Source organism: Aedes albopictus, chromosome 2, assembly GCF_035046485.1.
Source record: "Aedes albopictus strain Foshan chromosome 2, AalbF5, whole genome shotgun sequence".
Lineage (NCBI taxonomy): Eukaryota > Metazoa > Arthropoda > Insecta > Diptera > Culicidae > Aedes > Aedes albopictus.
The window spans coordinates 264178527-264199314 of record NC_085137.1 but is presented as its reverse complement, the minus strand read 5'-3'; the positions used below and the strand labels follow the sequence as shown (position 1 = coordinate 264199314).

The 20788-nt window shown below is 40.4% G+C and overlaps 1 protein-coding gene across 4 annotated transcripts in view; it reads left to right on the top strand.

The window, feature by feature from the left end:
- The window catches only part of LOC134288051 (adipokinetic hormone/corazonin-related peptide receptor variant I-like), a 69786-nt gene extending 51131 nt beyond the window's left edge, over positions 1-18655 (top strand). For 2 of the 4 annotated variants that reach the window (XM_062851720.1, XM_062851725.1), the window contains one exon: positions 18452-18655. In XM_062851720.1, the coding sequence (XP_062707704.1) occupies positions 18452-18462 (11 nt within the window). In that variant the 3' untranslated portion in view covers positions 18463-18655. Of the gene's footprint in view, positions 1-18441 lie in introns of all 4 variants that reach the window. The other 2 variants (XM_062851719.1, XM_062851724.1) reach the window with 1 other exon arrangement.
- The last annotated feature ends 2133 nt before the right edge of the window (positions 18656-20788 follow it).

Here is a 20788-nt window from a genome sequence, read left to right as displayed (position 1 = left end):
ATTTTGAAGATGGTAATCTCGAGTTCTATCTCACTGAAGATGCTGAAAAACAATCAGCATATGCACTCCAAGTGAGCATACACAGTGATAGGTTTTTGTTGCAAAATATGAAGTAGAATCTGAGATTACCATCTTAGTAGCAACAGAGCAATGGCGTATATTTCCCCGACCGTCCCGTCCGCCCTTAATCTTGTTGTACATCATGCACACAAAAATATCGCTCTTAGCATCAATCCTCGTGAAATATTGTTCCCATTGAAAATGCTTCACACTGATCCAGCTGCTCCGGACGACGGGTGATGGGTTTGATTTCCGGTTGGTCCAGGATATTTTTGTTAGGAAAATCTTCTTGACTTCCTTAAAGCAAAAATGATCAATTAGGAAATAAAGCTCTCAGTTAATAATACTGCAAGTGCTTCTCTGTTGGAATGTTACGCCAGAAAGTGTAAGAAAAAGAAAAATAAGCGGCATCGGTGGAAGTTACCAAACTTCAAAGGAAATCAAAACCAGGCACAAATAGAATTTAGTTCGTTTGCAATGATTTTCTAAATTATTAGAATTATGACCCAAAGAACTTAAGAAAGGTAAAAAGGTGCTTAAATTCAGACTGCATAAGTTATTACTGATACCTGTACCCATTGCATGTCCATGGTAAAGGTGGCAAAAAGATGGAGTAGGTTGAAGTTGGGTAAGATGCCATTTTTTTTCACCTTTCTTTATTTTCAATGATAAATAGCATAATTTGTTTGGCATTTAAAGTGGTAACAGCAACTAAACAATATTTACTTGATACTTCAGTATCAAGCAAAATGTATGTGCTGGCACAAGTGTCGAAAAGTGTTACTTTTCAGCACTCTTAAGAGTGCCGAAAAGAAGTACTTTTCGGCACTTTTGTTTTAGTTGAGAAAAGTAGGTCATTTTATCGTCGCAACCGCGAGTGAAATGTAGGGTAATAACGTAATAAGCAATGTTGAACTGTTGTGGCTTTCTCAGAGCATTGAAACGGCTAGTTTGGCATAGTCCGACGTTTCGGTCCCGTGTATTGGACCTTTTTCAAGGGATAAGCAGTCAACCGTCTCTCGTTATGCGGTTTTTTAATGCAGTTTGAGAGTTGGGGCTTCTTGTAATGCCATTTAACATAACACACATAAATTTTTCTTGATCTTTTTGGGACAACTTGCACTGCACACTACGGATAACAGCGAGCTACATACATATGCCAGCGTCGGGCTATGCCAAACCAGCCGTTTGGCAACACTTACAAAATTTTCGGAGGTCTCATACAAAAAGTGTGGCATAGGATGAGGGGGGGGGGGGTTGGATATGGGCATTTTTTGCGTGACGTAATTTATGAACGCTCCCAAAGCTGAAGATAAAAAATATTTTACTGTTATCCTGATGGTGAATAGAGTACAGTGATAAATTTTCATTGAAAGCTGTTTGATTTTGAGCGAGAAAACTGCTTTTGGTGTTGTGAACAACGATGATGGTTTGTTTCTTCTGAATTGAGACTTAAATCAGCACCAACGCTGGAATTGTCATTTGTGCCGTTCGATTTTGTATCATGAATGAGTTAACTTTTTACCGTTGAACAGTATCCAGTATGTTTTTGAAATAAAAAATCTTGTTCTCGTGACCAAGGCAACGAAGATGCATAAATACGGTGTATATAAAGTAAGCAATACCCTGTACCCATATGCATTTGACTATATTGAAACCGTTGCAACTGATGGTTTAAAACTTCAACCCGTAAGTTTATAACGAGACACCAAAAATCAATTTTCCCCCTACAATTACAACCCTGTGCTATATGCTTATTGAGAAGTCAAGAAAGTCGCCTTTTGCGTTGCGTTGCGTTGCGTTGCGTGGTAACGGAGTAATTCGTAGATTGCATATTGAAAGTTGTCATGTTAAAACTTTAATACTTCTATTCTAATTGCTTCTGGAATGCTGTTTGGGAAGGAATAGCTATCCAATCAGAGGTTGAAGTAAAAAATACATGAAAACTTCCATTGCCGGCCACGCCCATCTTCTCCGTTACGAGGATAGGAAAGGATGTGATGATATGACACCTACTTAAGGTGAGGTCAGCGACTCACCGACGCCCCCATAGGTGTCAAGGAGTTGGATATTTGGAATGGGTTAATTTTGGGATTCATTATAAGCGAGTGAAGCGACAATATTCAGATTGTGTTAGTGTATTTGAGTAGATCATGTAGATGTGTGAGTGTGAGGGTAAGTGTTTTAGTATAACACCAACGTTGGAAGTGACGTAGCTAAAAGAATTTGTCACTCCATGGGCCTTTTTGCTTCCGGGGATGGGGCACAGGCATTTTCACTGTGTCCTGGCTATAACAAGCCTAGGCTTAAGCGCCATTGATCGCTCTCTGAAACGAAAAGAAACACAATTGATGCCTGACAGAGGGAAGGGTTAGTTAGGATGGAAGGACATCTATTTAACGAGAGGCCAGCGACTCACCGACGCCCTTGTAAATAGCAGGGAGTTGGATTTTTGGTAAGGGAATGGTCAAGGATTCACTATACTTAAATAATGCGACTATTATTGTTGGGTTTGGTGGTTCCAAAGAAATTGCCATGATCATGATTAATTGATCAAACCAGAACGAACTCACCAAATTTCTTGTTTGATATGATGTCTCCCTTGGCGGATGACTGAGAAGTGCGACACACTGCGCTAGTCCGATTCCTCCAGCTTGGTACGCTTGCGCTTGGGGGCGGCATGCTGCGGTGTATTACGCAGCGCACTCGTTCGGGCCGCACAGATGCTACTCGAGGATGTCTGAAAAATGATGGTCTGGCTTCCGGGGTGGTGTTCCTACAGACTTCCTCGGACGACTGCAGCTTGTTTAACGAGATCTTGATCAGATCCTGATATTCCTGGAGCTGCTGGGAGACCCGATGTCGGAGGCGCTCGATATCATCCAGGTTTACCTCCGTTGACGGTTATTGTCGACAAACTGGAAATTTTCGACTGGAGGAACACCGTTTGGCTTCGTTGTGTAGCTCCTTGTTCACATTCCGATGGGCACTCCTTTTCACAACAACCCGTAGATTTCACTTTGGGCTACGGTTAAATAACTCCCACTTCGAAAACACTATCACCAGCTTATAAAAAAAGCAAAAAAAAATAATACGAATGGTACTTTCGGCAACCGTAATTGCGCAAACCGTTTAGAATTCGCACAATTTCTTCACTAAAATTTTCTTTCTGATAAATTTACACTGCCATTAGCCGAAATTCGATAAACTCTTGAGCGAAGGGAAAAAAACACGCCGCGAAAAATTTTGACGTCCGTATTCGCGCACGGGTTACTGCGATCCAGAAGTCAAGAAAGTCGCCTTTTATCTCAAAACTCAATCCAAAGAGTCAGCCGCAGAAGGCAATCATAGGTAGGGCAAGAGGCATGGCACTCCCGAACTATGCATGAACATGTATTTAGATTCTCGGTAAATATCACGATAATGATTATTCTATCCCAACAACTCAAGCGAGTAGGAAGTGCACGCCGGAAATTAAAACTGTGAAAAACCCAAAAAAGAAACATTTTCGTTGTCGAGCTACCGCGCGAGACAGTCGGCAGTTTCACGCGTCCGAGATTCTCTCCTCGTTTTTTTTTTTAAATCCAATGGTTTTTTTTTTTCGAGGTACAAGTGCTTTTTGCAAAATAAGTGGTTGTTCCAAGCTGCGCTTGGAAATTTTATTTGATTACCAGAACAATTAGTCGCGCAAAGTGTTATTTTCGGGCGTATAGCCGTCCACGTGGTACGGCATTTTTCTTCACCTTCAATCGGTGTCCCCACGCGCACGCATGGATCGCGTTGGTGCGGGTATGGTCAACGTGTGGCCGTCGTCACCCCATCATCGGCGTCGTCACTCCTTTTTGGCGAGTTCGGACATAGTTTTTCTGGCTTTTCTTTATAAATTTTCTCAACGGTGGAAAATTTTTTCCATTTTTGGATTCCAGCGAAAATTTGCTTTCATTTTTATTAAAATACTTTGTTGCATCGTAGACTTCGTTCTTGAGTTATGATTTTTCAAAAAAAAAAGGCTTATATAGCACATTTGGAAATTTTCAAACAAAATTGGCCAAAACTGAAAAACGAACAAAATGCATTTTAAAAATTTCAGCGAATAAAGCTAATGAAATAACCTTCTCAAACATATTTTTTTGAAAATTTTCCACGAGTTCGGGCATAGTTTTTTCCGGCTTTTCTTTACGAATTTTCTCAACTGTGAAAAATTCTGTGGAAAACTTTGTCCAGTTCATATTTTTTTAGATTTGCTTTCATTTCTTAAAAAAAAACTTTGTTGCTACGATGCTTCGTTCTTGAGTTATGATTTTTCAAAGTAAGTAGTGTCAGGGGAAAACAAGAAAGTACCACCTGTGTTTTCCGGGAAAATAGGCGACCCAGAGTTTTCTCAATTTTTTTCATTCATTTATCCATAAGCCCTTGCCTGTGGAAAAAGTTTCATGAAAATCTGAGAGCCTTCGGCCCAATACATATGTACGATAATAAAAACTGCCCTGTTTCACTCCTTTTTACCGTTTTGTTTGATTAGTTTTTATTCAGTACCGTCTACCCCGTTGGTTTGACCGAATTTAATCTGAATACTTTTTTATTTGACCCTCGCTGATCTGTACATCGTTCAAACAGGTTCAATCGTCTTTCCGCTCATGGAACAGGCGGGGTGAAACGGAACGCAGAACAAAAAACCCAAATTAATCCACCTAGTGGTGATAGTGCCTTTCTCGCCGAACGTGTATGTACTCATGATCTTTCCTTGGTTGGGATACGACTGCGATGATTTTGCTCCAGAATGTTGGCTTTGCCGTCTTTTGGGGGAATCGAAAACACTAGTTTATGTTTTTTTTGTATTTTCGACGTTTCGGTCCGTATGGGACCTTGTCAAGGGTTCAATCGTTCAAGGTTTCCTGCTCAAGATGATTTTGCTAAACTCAAAAATGTCATACGTGGGAGGGGGGGGGGGGGGGGGGGGGTCAGGGGTAAGCATAGGTTTGCCCCTCCCCAATTTGATCAAGTTGACGCGTCTGTTTTGGTATACATTGAGTCCGTTCGGTTTAAAACCGTCGTGATGCGGACAATCTCCTACCTATCGGGCGGTCTAGAATTCGGTCCCTGTTTTTGGAATCTTCCACTATTGCTTTGTTCAGCAAGTTTCTGTGCATGAACCATTATTCCGAAGCATGATCCCGTCGACGAAATCCGAACTGCTCCTGAATCCTGAGAATCAGCGGTCAAAATTTTCGCTCATTCTCACGAAAATAGAATTCTCCCTCACGCCAATTTTCAGCGAAAATCTGGCTTGAGAAATCTCCCGCACAAAGAGCAGAGCGAAAACATTTTTTCACTCACTCCCAAAGGTGCGAGAATTTCGTTTGCCCTTTGTCGGCCGATTATGTTGTCTTTCCTTGACTCATATGACGCCGACGATGATTGGTTTTATGCATTATATTTTCTTCACACTCTGTGTGGTTGGCGTGGTGGTGTGGATAGAGTGCGCGTGTCGCGAATGTTTTTAGTAATGTTCCAGGTTCGAATCCCGTCGCGGGCACAATTTTTGTTAATCTGCTTTGAAAAGATTTTCGTGAAAATTAGGTGATAGAAAATTTAACAGAACGAAAAGAAATTATCTGCAGGTTGAAGGGATTTTCAGTTATCATGAATCGGTACCCTCGAAAGCAGTGCTGGAGGGGAAAAGTGTTCCTCAAGCAAAATAGTGAAAATAATCTCTCCCGCCGCCGTGAGAATAGCCATATTTCGTATCGCTGAAACGAAAATTACGAACCCTGCTGAGAATACTTAATTTAGAAAAGCAATTATTCTAATATAATTGAGCAACTTTGGAACATATTCCAACGTTATGTTATACGTATGGACAGAGCTGAAAAATATCAGAATTTTCAATTGACTACTTGAGCACCTTCACTGTCACTCAAGGCCGATCAACATCAAGACGATAATCACAAGCTAGGATATAACTTCTTTCACAATTACAGATGACTTTACGGTCTTCGACAAAGTTTTTCTTCACACTTTAGGGTATATTGTTACAAGATTTATGTAAAATTTAACAAAAAATGCAAGCAAGTGAAATTGCGATAATTTTCATTTTCCCATATAACGTTGATCCATCCTACTGTATATTTTTACACCTCAGGAATCTGAAATGGTGGGATTTGATGAGATTGCATTAGTACAGACAAACATACATATCATTCGGAACATATTGCTATTATATTCATCGTCACGAAAAAATAATCACCAAATGCTAATCAGGTTGCGTTTCACAAGCCGTTGCTGGTTTGATGGTGGTAGTGAGTAAACGTCAAACGAACAAAAACGATTGATATTTGATTCAACCGTTAAAAACAAGCACGATGTGTAGTGAGTAGAGTGAAACGTTTGTCTGTATGTGGCCTTATTTCAGTCAAGATTTTGTTCTCTTACATATATTTATCGCTTGCATTGACTTTGTTCACTTTTGTAGTTCCTGCGAAGCATCCAATGCTGGTTCTGCATCACTATCGGTAGCCTCCTATGTGGTCTGAGCCTATTTTCTTGCTAATCGTTCCTTAGGTTAATAAAAAAGCCGCGGTTTTTTGTGTCGCATGCATGGGTTTGGTTCCCTTTTGTATTTGGCCACATTCGGTAGGATACCCGAGAAACCGAATCCGGAACACTACCGGTAGTTTTAAATGCAGTCTGAGCCAATTTTTTTTGCTAACCGTTTTTCGGGTTTCAAAAAAGTGACGATTTGATGTATAGATGTATGGGATAGGATCACTTTTTCTTTGTCCACTTCCGGCGGGACACCCTAGATCGGTTCCGGAACACTATCGGTAGTCTTTGAAAAGATCTTAGATGTGGTCTGAGCCTATTTTCTTGGTAGTCGTTCATCACGTTATTTAAAAAGCCGCTGCTTAGTTTGCCACAGGCATGAGTTCGGTTCACTTATACATTTGACCACATTAGGCGGGACACCCGGAACCGTTTCCGGAATACTATCGGTTGTTCCAAATATGGTCTGAAACTATTTTCTTGCTAACCGTTCATCAGATTGCCTAAAGAGCCGCGATTTGATGTGTCGCATATAAGGACTTGGTTAACTTTTATACTGCTACTTCCGGTGGGACATCTGGAACCGGTTCTGTAACACTACCGGTTCAGATATGGTCTGAGAATCTTTTCCTGCCTACTGTTCATCAGGTTATCGAAAAAGTCGCTGTTTGATGTGTCGCATGCATGGGTTTGGTTCACTTTCATATTTGGCCACTTCCGGCGGGACACCTGGAACCGGTTCCGGAACATTACCGGTTCAGATATGGTTTGAGAATGTTTTCCTGCCTACTGTTCATCAGGTTATCGATAAAGTCGCTGTTTGATGTGTCGCATGCATGGGTTTGGTTCACTTTCATATTTGGTCACTTCTGGTGGAACCCCCGGAACCGGTTCCGGAACACTACCGGTTCAGATATGGCCTGAGACTATTTTTCTGTTTACCGTTCATCAGGTTATCGAAAATGCCGCGGTTTTATGTGTCGCATGCATGGGTTTGTAGCGTTTTCATATCTGGTTCCTTCCTAGGGTACCGATCCGGAACACCTAAATGGCCAAAACTCCGGAACAGCTGGACTGATCCGAACCATTTACAATATGAAACAATGGGACAAAATGACCCATCGAATAAACCATCGGTTGTTGAAATCGGTTGATTTTTACTATCTAAAAATGAGGTGACCTTTTTGTACACACACACACACACACACACACACACACACACACACACACACACACACACACACACACACACACACACACACACACACACACACACACACATACACACACGCACACACACACACACACACGAAACTACGTCGAATCAACCGGGTTCGAGTCGTCGGGGCGCCAGCGAACCGGAAGTCACCCTCCAACCGGAATCGCCGGACCGACCTCGGCACTCAACCGGTTCGCCCAGGAAAAGGTCAACGAACGCAGCGAGAAAGCCACCCGAAGTAGAATAGCCACCCTCCAATTGGCATTGCCGAACAGACCTCGGCATTCCACTGGTCAACTTGGAGAGCAGCAGCAGTATGTCAAAGCTCACGAGAGCGCAGCAGTTAAAGCTATGTGATTAAGATAAAGCTCATGAGAGCGCAGCAGTTATGTCGGAGATAAAGTCAGCGATCTAGCGTGACTAGCTATGCCTGATAACAAGTGAAGTGCATGAGCACAGCCCCCCCGAAGTAGTCGCTTCTAGTGGAATCCGGGGGAAGCAGGCACTGTAGACCTTGGTGGAGGTTAGAGGCGTAGGGTTCAGAGTTCTCTTCTCTGTTCTGAGTCCCTCACGAACTGGCACGCGATGGACGAAATCGGTAGCACTGGTCATGCTTATCGAACGCGTGTCGGGAAGGCAGAAAGGCTTTACCACCAAGTAAAAAAAAAAACACACACACGCACAAACACACACACACACACACACACACACACACACACACACACACACACACACACACACACACACACACACACACACACACACACACACACACACACACACACACACACACACACACACACACACACACACACACACACACACACACACACACACACACACACACACACACACACACACACACACACACACACACACACACACACACACACACACACACACACACACACACACACACACACACACACACACACACACACACACACACACACACACACACACACACACACACACACACACACACACACACACACACACACACACACACACACACACACACACACACACACACACACACACACACACACACACACACACACACACACACACACACACACACACACACACACATACATGCATTCATACACACACAGCATTCTTATCAGTGAGGGCATGGAGTGCTTTGAAATGCGCGGCATTACATTCCACCTGACACAGGTCCTTACAGGTCATGGTTGCTTCCGGCAGTATCTACACCGTTTTGGACATGCGGAGTCTCCCGAATGCCCAGTGTGCAATGGTTTAGAGGAAACGACGGAACACGTTTTGTTTGTGTGCCCGCGTTTTCGCACAATGCGTGACCGCATGCTTGCAGCATGCGGGGAGAACACAACTCCGGACAATTTGGTCCAGAGGATGTGTAGGGATGAGTTTAGCTGGAACGCCGTTTCCACGGCTATCACTCATATCGTCTGGGAGCTACAAAGAAGGTGGCGCGTGGACTCAGAGAATGGCTAGTCCAGATGCAGTATAAGAGGTGGTCTAGGGGTTCGAAGTCGGCTTCGTAGGTCATACCGGTGCCCTGCGGTCGAGATCAACCCTTACAGCGATTAAGTGGCCGCGGAGAGGAAGTCCCGGTAGCGGTGCTGTCGTGGCGTTGGTGATACCCTTCCACTGTTGAAGACATGTTTTTTGCACCGAATCTGCTGATGTTCTACTAGTGAATTTTTCCTCCTTTTAAACATAGGCTGTTCTTCCTAGCTACATGTAAGATTAGTTTTTGGCATTAATTGCTGATTACGGTAAAACAATAAAGTAAAATTAATATTGTTGAAGTATTAGCTAATTATTGGAAAACCTCATAAATTTGAAAACCGTTCCGTTTCCAGTTCCATAGCTGCTAAATTACTAAGAAATTGAATTATTGTAAAAGATTGAAACTGACGACATTATTTATGTTAATGCACTTAAATAAATCCACCAAATTTTCGGACCGCCTTGTTGATCTAGTGGCTACCGTTTCGGATTCCTATGCAGGGGGGAGCCCTGGCCCGTCCCTTTCCTCCTACTTTGTATCTTTCTATCGGGAGCAGGCCGAAAGAGTCGTTAGGCCGAAAGAGTCGTTAGGCCGAAAGAGTCGTTAGGCCGAAAGAGTCGTTAGGCCGAAAGAGTCGTTAGGCCGAAAGGGTCGTTAGGCCGAATGGGTTGTCATTATATGTGTCTACTGATTTTATCGTTTTATATTGCACAAAACGAAATAAACATCAGAAAAGTCGACTGTAGGGTACATCAATTTGGCAGGCGAAGTAGAAAAAATATAGCATCTTGAAAAAGCTTATTTTTAGCTAGAAAAAAAGAGTTATGATGAACGGGCACAACCAGAGCTATCGACAGGATAAAGATATTCAATACAGTAACATTGTCAGCATAATTATACTACTTGTAAATGAATGTAATACAAATCAAAAAGGCTATTACACCTAACCTTAAAGCATCAATATCATCGTGCTTATCATCCTACCATGAGCAGGATACAAAAAAGGAAACAGCGCAACTTCAGCTGCCAATTGGAATCGCTTACGTAGTGCCCTAGTGGACAAAAATGCTGTAAGCATAAGTGGTTAAGAATAAATATAGCATTTCAGCTATTAAATTTATCATCGGGGATTTTTCCTTCTTTTAAACATAGGCTGTTCTTTGTAGTTTCAATGTTCTGCTCACTATGAGCATTACAGCAATTTAATTTTTCATCGGAGATGTTTCCTTCTTTTGAAAATAGGCTGTTCTTTCTAGTTTAACTTTCTACTCATTATAAGTTTTTCAACCATAAACTTTTTCATAAGAGTATTTCCTTCTTCTGTACATAGGTTTTCTTCTAGTCTAACAGTTGTACTCACTATAAGCATTACAGCTTTTAAATTTTCCATTGTAGATTTTTTCTTCTTCTAAACATAGGCTGTTCTCTCTAGTTTTAGTGTTCTACTCACCATGAGCATTACAGCAATTAATTTTTGCATCAGAGATTATCCCTTCTTTTGAAAATAGGCTGTTCTTTCTAGTTTGATTATTCTACTCATTATAAGTATTACAGCCATTTATTTTTGCATAAGAGTTTTTCCTTCTTCTGTACATAGGCTTTTTTTCTAGCCTAACAGTTATACTCACTATAAACATAACAGCTATTAAATTTTTCATCGGAAATTTTTCCTTCTTTTGAAAATAGGCTGTTCTTTTTTTCATTATAAAGATTACAGCCATTAACTTTTTCATCAGAGTTCCTTCTTCTTCTGAACATAGGCTGTTTTACTCATATACGTATTATAGCTATCAACTTTTTCATCTGAAATTTTACTTCTACTAAACTCTTTCTAGTTTAACTGTTCTGTTTCACGGTGGTAGTCTACTGCTGCTCTTTCTAGTTTAAATGTTTTACTCATTATGAGGACTACAGCCCTCAACAGAGTTTTTCCTTCTTCCGAACATAGGGTGCTTTTCGTAATTTTACTTTTATACTCACTATAAGCATAACGGCTAACAACTTTTTCATCGAAGATTTTTCCTTCTTTTAAACATAGGCTGTTCTTTCTAAGTTTTAGAGAACTCGATACAGTTGCACTTAATCTTGTTAAACATGTTCGTTCTGAAACTCTGAATTTATTCCAGGTGTAACTATAATTTAGACTTCAAAACGCAAAAAACTATTAGTGTGTTTATTCAATTAATCATTCAAAGCCAACCAAAATTTCAAGGTCGAAGACCGTTTCTCTGAAACATTAAGGACAATCGTCTTGAAATCCCGCTTCAACAGTGTATCAGAACTTCAGGCGCACAAATCTCAAGAAGCAAGCTTCAAATAACAGAGCATTTGATTATTCTGTTTTTGCTCACTTGTAATCAGGCTTGACAGAAACTCCCTCGCGAGAAAATGAGGAAGCGATTTTGGCGATTTTCTGAGGAGTGGAAATAAAACTCAGAAATCACATCGCAAATCCTCAATAGCACCGAGCACGAGCTTGCCGCACAGCGAGGAGTTCGTCCAACACTCATAATTGCTTGTTGTGTTTCTCACGTCCACTCACACTCAAAAAGCTCTCGCGAGTTCCACTCCCATACAAAGAAAGACTCTCGAGGCGAAAATCGCACTCAAAAACCCGAAATAATCATCGACTCTTTTTTCGCTCCCCTCTTCCTCGCTCAGTTTTTATTGCCTCTCTGTTTGGGGTTCGTTCGCTCCCTCGCGACGAGGCAAAAGCAAAACACCGCTCTAGAGCATGTTGCACAACTCTTTTGATTTCGAGGAGGATTATCAAGCCTGCTTGTAATAAGCTTAAAATCAGAAGCTCAGATGCACTGATTTTGTTTACGAAAAGATTTGTGCGCTCGAAATTGTGAATAAGTGCCAGAGTCGGCCATTGTGGCAGCCATTTTGAGATTCTAACAAGTCATCCAGTTGCCTAAGCAAACCGTTTAACCTTACCACCCATTTGGTCTAGTGACCAGTTCGGCCTAACGACCCGACCCATCTGGCATAATGGCATATTCGGCCTAACGATCATTTCGGTCTAACGACCCTTTCGGCCTAACGACCCTTTCGGCCTAACGACCCTTTCGGCTTAACGACCCATTCGGCCTAACGACCCTTTCGGCCTTACGACCCTTTCGGCCTAACGACCCTTTCGGCCTAACGGCATTCGGCCTAAAGACATTCGGCCTAACGGCATTCGACCTAACGGCTTTCGGCCTAACGGGGTAGAACCCTTTCTATCTACTTTCTCTCTCTCTTTTCTCTACATATACAACATCGACGATGATAAACAATTAATCAACGCAATTTATCGGACTGCAAGCCGAAATTCTCTAGGAAAAATCAACTCATGTATATTCATATGTTCATATCCATCGCTAGAACCAGAAACGAATTGAAAAATTCGTTTAACTTTCTTCCCACTTTTACAGCACAGTGTATATAACGCCTACAAATCATGCAACCGAAGCGAACTGTGCCGCTCGACCTTCATAGTAATCACCACACAATCTATCATCTTACGAACACTATGAACATACCTTATCCATAGATCGCATCACCGACCCAACGGTGACTCGCCGGTCAATCCACCTTGGAGTAATAGTCATCTGAAGCGATTAAAAAGGTCAAAACGCTCTCTCCTACGAAAATACTCAAAATTCAAAACCCAACGTTGTAAACAAGTGTATCTGGCTGCTAATTTTCGTTACAAACGCTTAAACAACAAGCTATTTTTTTTTCTTAGTCTTTCCCTACCTTTTTCTCGTCTCTTCAACATGTCGCTTCGAGCGGAAATTTTCCCGAAACACTGGAAAAAATCGTACGTGATTCCGATTTTTAAAAAGGGAAATAGGCAGGATGTCAGCAATTACCGTGGTATAGCTGCGCTAGCGCAAAGTTGTTTGAGAAAATTGTTTATGGTTTTATATTCCCTAATTGTCGTCACGTCATCTCTAAGTATCAACATGGTTTTATGCCGAAGCGCTCAACGAATACCAACTTGATTCACACATCATTTATAGCTCAAGTTCTGCAAAAGCGGCAACAGGTTGACTCTATCTATACCGATTTTTCTGCAGCATTTTACAAAATTAATCACAAGATTGCAATTGCTAAATTCGAACGTCTCGGATTTTCGGGATCGTTCTTAGACTGGCTTCAATCATACTTAAGTGACCGGGAAATGGCCATCAAAATTGGAGATACCATTTCGTGCTTCTTTCCAATTACATCCGGCGTACCTCAAGGTAGTCATTTAGGCTCCCTAATATTTTTGGTGTATTTGAACGACGTGAACAATCAACTTAAATCACTCAAGCCTTCATTCGCTGATGACTAAACTGTATTGGATTGTCAATAATACTGATGATGTTGCATTCTTGCAATCCTAGCTTGATGTATTCGTGAAGTGGTGTGAAACGAATCGAATGGATTTAAACCACGGGTTCCCAACCGGTGGTCCGCGGCCCTCCTGGCCTACCTGAGCGTTCAAATCACCTATGATGATCTTGACGCCGTGGCTTGGGCAGCGATCGTACTCACGTTCGAGCTGCGCGTAAAATGCGTCCTTGTCATCATCAGTACTTCCGGAGTGTGGGCTGTGCAGTAGACCTGTTCACTTTGAAACTTTTTTTCTCCGATTCTCCGTGACACATCAAAGTATCAATGCACATGTAAAAACAAGTCTTCAGTCCAAAATTGAGCCAAATTGATAAAGATTTAAAGGTGTATCAAATCGATTTTGTGCTTTTTTAGGCGTTTTCACAGAAATTCACAAAATTGCTCCAAAAAGGTGCCGGAGATACCGTTAAGATATAGTTAGAACAATACTCTACAACTTTGCCGAAGACACTACGGTGTTTAAATTGCGTATTTTGAAGTTATTCAACAATTTTAGTAAAAAAATCACGAAAAAACACGATATTTTTACGATTTTACATATAAAAGTCATGTAATTTTACATTATTTTAAGTGACTAAATTAATTAGCTATTACTCCTTTGTGTAACGAACATTTCGTCCATACATAGTGTTTATGTAGAAATTCGTTTTCATTGACTAATTATCAAAAGTATGTCACGTTGATACTAAAAATCGCACAGAGTTACCAGCACGAATTAAAACAAAGTTACCCATGATTAAGACGTCATGCTATCGTATTCTAATGTCTTTTGATTTAAGTATCAGAAATGGTTCAGATGGTAAGGCTCGAGCCTGCGGATCAGAAGGTCCCAGGTTCAAGCTCAAATACATGATGAACTTTTTTTTCTTTCTTTGTAGCAGGGAGGATGATGAATCTGCCATGACTTTACACTACACACAATCTCCCAAAAAATAATGATTGGGACCTGCCAATTAAGCCCATTCCAGAGCTAGCTTGATATTCAGTTTACTTATTGACATTAAATCGTTTGGACGAGATCACCTGGGCGAAATTGATCTGTTTGATAACGATCAATTTAGCTAAAACAATTCAATACGATGATGGAACTGCTTCTGGATGTAACATTTTTCATACAACTGTGGGTGGAGCTTTCTTGTATCTATCTACCCACAAATCAACACAACTACACGATGAAGGGAAATTTCATCCTTACTATGCACTCTACGGTTTCGAAACAAGGCTATGATGCCAAATTGCAATGAGATGCAGTGCGTAGTTTCATTAACTTATAGCTGGATCGAGACGCAAAAGAAATCCTATTCCAGGACTCGAACCTTGAATCTTCGAATCGACAATCTCATGCTCAACCATCTGCACCAATTTGAAACTGATGCAGATGAGACAAAGAAGTGCAATGACGTTTTAATCATGGGTAACTTTGTTTTATTTTGTGCTGGCAACTCTGTACAATTTTTAGTATCAACGTGGCAAACTTTTGATAATTAGTCAATGAAAACGAATTTCTACACAAAAACCATGTATGGACGAAATGTTCGTTACACAAAGGAGTAATAGCTAATTAATTTAGTCACTTAAAATAATGTAAAATTACATGACTTTTACATGTAAAATCGTAAAAATATCGTGTTTTTTCGTGATTTTTTTACTAAAATTGTTGAATAACTTCAAAATAGGCAATTTAAACACCGTAGTGTCTTCGGCAAAGTTGTAGAGTATTGTTCTAACTATATCTTAACGGTATCTCCGGCACCTTTTCGGAGCAATTTTGTAAATTTCTGAGTAAATTTCTGTGAAAAGGGTTAAAAAAGCAAAAAATCAATTTGATACACCTTTAAATCTTTACCAATTTGGCTCAATTTTGGACTGAAGACTTGTTTTTGCATGTGGATTGATAATTTGATGTGACACGGGTAACTCTTCTTTGCTAGATAGATCAAAGTAGCTTGATAAATGCTCATCCATTTCATTTTAGAACCAATATTTATTTATACTGTGATCACCATTAAGGTGAAACTGGAAGCATTACCTCATTTTTTTTGGTTTTGGATTGTTTATTGAATAACGAAGCCATATTTTCAAAATCGGCTTTCGTGTACATGCAGAGTATGGATCAAGGTATCTTCTGATTTTTTTTTGAGATGGAAATTGTTTTCCATTTTTGCAGACGCCAAGTTTGTATTTCAGCGATTTTAAGAGTTACAACTGATTTTCTATATAAAAAACCGTATTTTTTAAATTCACTAAAAACCTTCAAACAAAAAAGGTACTCACAAATTTTTCACCATCAATAGAACAGAGTACAATCTTTCAAATGAAATTTGGCGATTGAAAATCCCTTTTGCTCCTTTTTGAGATATGACTTTTTGAAAAAAGTGATTTTTTGAAGAAAAAAGCCAATATTTTTTAACTATGAGAGATAGAACATTGAGCTCTTTGGAAAAAAATATGCGCCATTGATAGTCCTAAAAGTGCTCGGAACAGAGTTTTTACGATAAACGAATGAATTTAAAGTTATTGCAAGAAAACTGAATTTTATGGATCACCCTAACATGATTCTTTAAAAAAAAATATAAGTCAGGAACCACAAGAGATAGAATTATGGTTTTTTTTCGGCAAACTTGCTCCAAATAAGTTCTTTTACAACTTTGTAGAACATTTTGTAAGCGTACATAAAACTATAAAAAAGCAGATGTTTGGATCAGCTAAACTAGAGGGACCACCCTTATTTCACAATAATGAGAAAAAAGGTCGAAAAATATTAAGAAACTTTCCCAAAGACACCATGTACCTAAAACTCAAGGTTTAGGCACAAACATTTTTGTCTTCGTAAATGCGGCTCTGGACCCATTGTGCAATGCACTAAGGGCCAGAATCGCAATCTAGCGGAACAAAATTAATTACTCCAAAACGAAGCATTTCCGACACATGGTGTCTTCGACAAAGTTGCTTGACATCAACAGGGTCATCTATTGCTAAGAACGTAGTAGTTCACAAATCGTCCGCATAGGTGACGCCACCACCTAACTTCTTTGTTTTACGTCCTAGCGACTTGGCGTCCTTGGCAAAGTTGTTCATTTTGGCAAAATAAACAACTCTTTCTCAGACGTCAAGATTCCACAGCCTGCTGTTTTCGAGTTATTTTAAAAATAAAATACAATCAATGAAAAAACAGTTTTTAAGCTTATTTTAACATTTTTACTGGAAACCATGTGAGTATGTTTTTTATCCTAATGTAAATTTGTCAACCAAACACATTGTATGGAAATATGTTCAATATTATCATTAAAAATAAAAATACAAATTCGAAAAAATACAAATGTTAAGCCAAGATATTAATCACAAAGCAGTTTGGAGCGGATCTGGTGTGATGGTTAAAACACTTTACTATCACGCCGAGGACCTGGGATCGAATCCCACTCCCGACAAACTCGCAAAATGTGAGTTCTTCCTTCGGAAGGGAAGTAAAGCGTGGGTCCCGAGATGAACTAGCCTAGGGCTAAAAATCTCGTTAATACAGATAAAAAAAAAAAAATCACAAAGCAAAAAAATCGCAACTTTAAATTTTTAGCAAACACGAAACAATACTAGGTGAACATACTGTCAAAAATTTGGAGAGGTATTTTTTGGTGTCATTATTTTTTCGAATTTGTATTTTGTTTTTATGATAATATTGAACATATTTCCATACAATGTGTTTGGTTTGACACATATGCATTAGGAAAAAAAAAATAACCTCACATGGTTTCTATTTAGTAAAAATGTTAAAATAAGCTTAAAAACTGTTTTTTTATTATTTTTAAAATATCTCGAAAACTGCAGGCTGTGGAGTTTTGACGTCTAAGAAAGAGTTGTTAATTTTGCCCAAAACGCCAGGTCTCTAAGACGTAAAACAAAGAAGTTAGATGGTGGCGTCACCTACGTGGACGAGTTGCGAACTACTACGTTCTTAGCAATAGATGCCCCTGCTGATGTCAAGCAACTTTGTCGAAGACACCATGTGTCAGACATGCTTCGTTTTGCAGTAATTAATTTTGTTCCGCTAGATCGCGATTCTGGCCCTTAGTGCAATGTATGGGGTCACATACACGGTATTAGGAACAATGCTATGTTTTACCATTTTAATTTCAACAATGGCTTAAACATTTGGAATTCCATTAATCATATTTATTATACATAATACACACAATATGAAATAATATAACGTTTGAAAAATCAAGAAACACGAATAGTTGATTTTTACAGAGCTTTTTGAAGTGAAGAGCATCCTTAAGGTCACGGTATTAGGTAGGACATGGCACGGTAATATGCTTTTTGCAATGCTTTTTCCATTATACAACTCATTTGAGTTGCATAACCCATTATGAACATTCTGCAACTAGGACAAGTGTGGAAAAGTTGGCCATTATGATACAGAAATGAGTAACATAAAATACAAATTATGACACTGAATTGCATAAAATTTTGTATGCAACTCATTGCGTCGTCAAAACACGATTTTTTCAGCACTCTTCGGCAAGCCTCGTTGGATAAATGCACGACTCGGGCTAAAAAAATTATCTTTTTGCAACTCGTTGCATAAATAACTTTAATATGTCCTGCGGAAGTTTTTTAAGCTAACTGGTATTTGGAACTGTTTATTTGATAGTAATTGTCAGTATTAATTTTGCACACATATCAAGATCTCTTGGCTATGATTCGATGTTTCTAGAAAGCATAATAATGTAAGCAGATGTTTCAAGTGTGGTTTTAGAATAGCTTGGATGATGGAAGCTGATAATGTAAATTATGTCGTGAACGTATGGATGGTGCATTATGTAGGAACAACGAAAGACGTACAGCTAATTGTTTTGAAAAATCAAGTTGTACAAAAGTGCATAACGAAATACAATGTAACTCCTCGCATGTGTGCCAAGTGCAATGAATAAAGGTTATGAAGCTCATAATATTCAAATCATTTTCAGTAATATCACGAACCCGACAAAGAGAGAAATCCTCTTTCCTCGCTCCTTTACACCAACGGGCTACAACAGTATCCAGAACGACCGCAACAGTCGATAATAAACTATATTATGTTAAGCCTTATACTAGGCCTTATATGTTGTTAATATTTTATTTTCCTTTGCACATGTCCTTTACTGTCCTCTGCTTTATCGTCAGATTTGTCTACGTCGTTTTGCGGTGTGTAATCCTTCAGTTAGTTGTCACCGACCATAAAAAAGTATAGCCACGGGGCAAGTCGGTTGTTTCATAATTACAATTTGAAATTTCTGCATTTTTTGTTTCATCTATTTATTATTATTATTATTATTATTATCTTTATTTAAGAGATTTGCAGCCCTAGGCTGGCTCATCTCTGAAATTGACGAAAAAAATCACTGGAGGTGCCTTAAGGACACAACCAGCCCGTAACTACTGCAATTACAGATATTTATTTATATTAAAAGTTAGGCTGTCAAACTGTCTCATTGTATCTTTTTCGTGTCCGTGGTTCGCAGTGGTAGTCATTATCTTCAGGGGGGGGTCATCCAGATCTTATTTCCAATCAGTTCCATTTTCGTAGCGTGGGTCGAAATTATAACTCCAGTTGTCGTCCGGGGAAAAGCTTCACATCAAGTCCAATCTTTTTGTAGGTCAATAAAAAGTGTGATGATAACATCAGATCTCCGTGAAAAGACTGGCTTCTCGAAGAAAGTTGATGAGAGTTCTCTCATAGACAGAATCATTTTGCAGAGCCCGGCTGGTCGATGTGATATCGTGCTGTCTACGTAGTAGTTCATATTTCGGGCAATTGTTGATTATGTGCGCCATCGTATTGTGAACCTTGCAAAGGTCGCATGATTTCCGGAAGCTGCCGCCTCCGCTCATGTTGTACGACAGTCGCGAGTGTCCAGTTCGGAGTCTAGAAAGAACTTTCTGCTTCCGCCAGGAAGGTGTATCAGTCCAGGGGGCTGTATCGGCTTTTATACTTCTCAAAAACTGAGATCGGTCTCTGTCCCACTCCAAAGCCCAGGTGCTTTTGATGACCGCTTTGATCCAGGTTTTGGCATCGTCACCAGGAACTTTGGGCGATAGAAGAGCTTCTTGGCGACCCATGGCAGCCAGTCTATCAGCCCGCTCGTTGCCTAAAATACCACAATGGCCGGGGACCCACATCAGTGTCGATTGGTTTGTCGCATCCATAAGGATATTCTGAGCTGCTTGGATAAAAGGGTGTTTATTCGTTTCGGAGCAGATAGCTTCAATCGCACTGGCTGAGTCACTGACAATCAACTTAGTCCGATCAGTCGATTTTTTTGCTGCAAGAAATATTGCTGCTGCTTCAGCGGAGAAGACGGTGCATTGGTTAGGTAAACGGAAAGATATCTCTGTGTCAGGGCCAAAAACCCCGACTCCAACGCGATTTGCCAGTTTGGATCCATCTGTATAGAAGATGTCAGCATTCGAATAAGCTTCAGATAATCGTTGGAGAAAGCAGCCCTGGACGGCTGCGGGATTGGCGTTTCTGCGAAACTGGTTTTTGGTCGTTCTGTCTACGGCTGGTGCTTTGGCCTGCCAGCTACTCGGTCCAACATGGTGAACTTCAGCCACCAGGGGGAGCCTGACATTGGCCAGCTCGCTGAGGGCACGGTTTGCCTGTTCCGTGAGGAAACAGTCCTGCTCTCTCCCACTGGTCCTTTCCAGGTAGCTAATTGCGCGACAACACAATGTCATGGTTGCTTTGTACCGGAAGGGAAGGATACCAGCCTCAACGCATGCGGAGTCTGCAGGGGTGGAAGGAAGAAGACCGGAGAGTACACGAACGCAATTGTTATATATTGGCGACAGGGTCTTGACAAGGTCGTCAAAGGATCTGCTAGAGATCTCTATGCCATAGAACAGTCTGCTATTGACAACTGCGTCAGCTACTCGTTTGCGGGTGGTCCTTTCGCTTCGGGTACGTTTACTCGAGATACTTCGAATCATACCGATTCTGGTCTTACATGCGGATTTAACCGCTGAGAAATGGGCATGAAATGAGAGGTTCCTATCTATAGTGACACCAAGAATTTTGACGAAGTTTCGAGTTGGTATTGGGG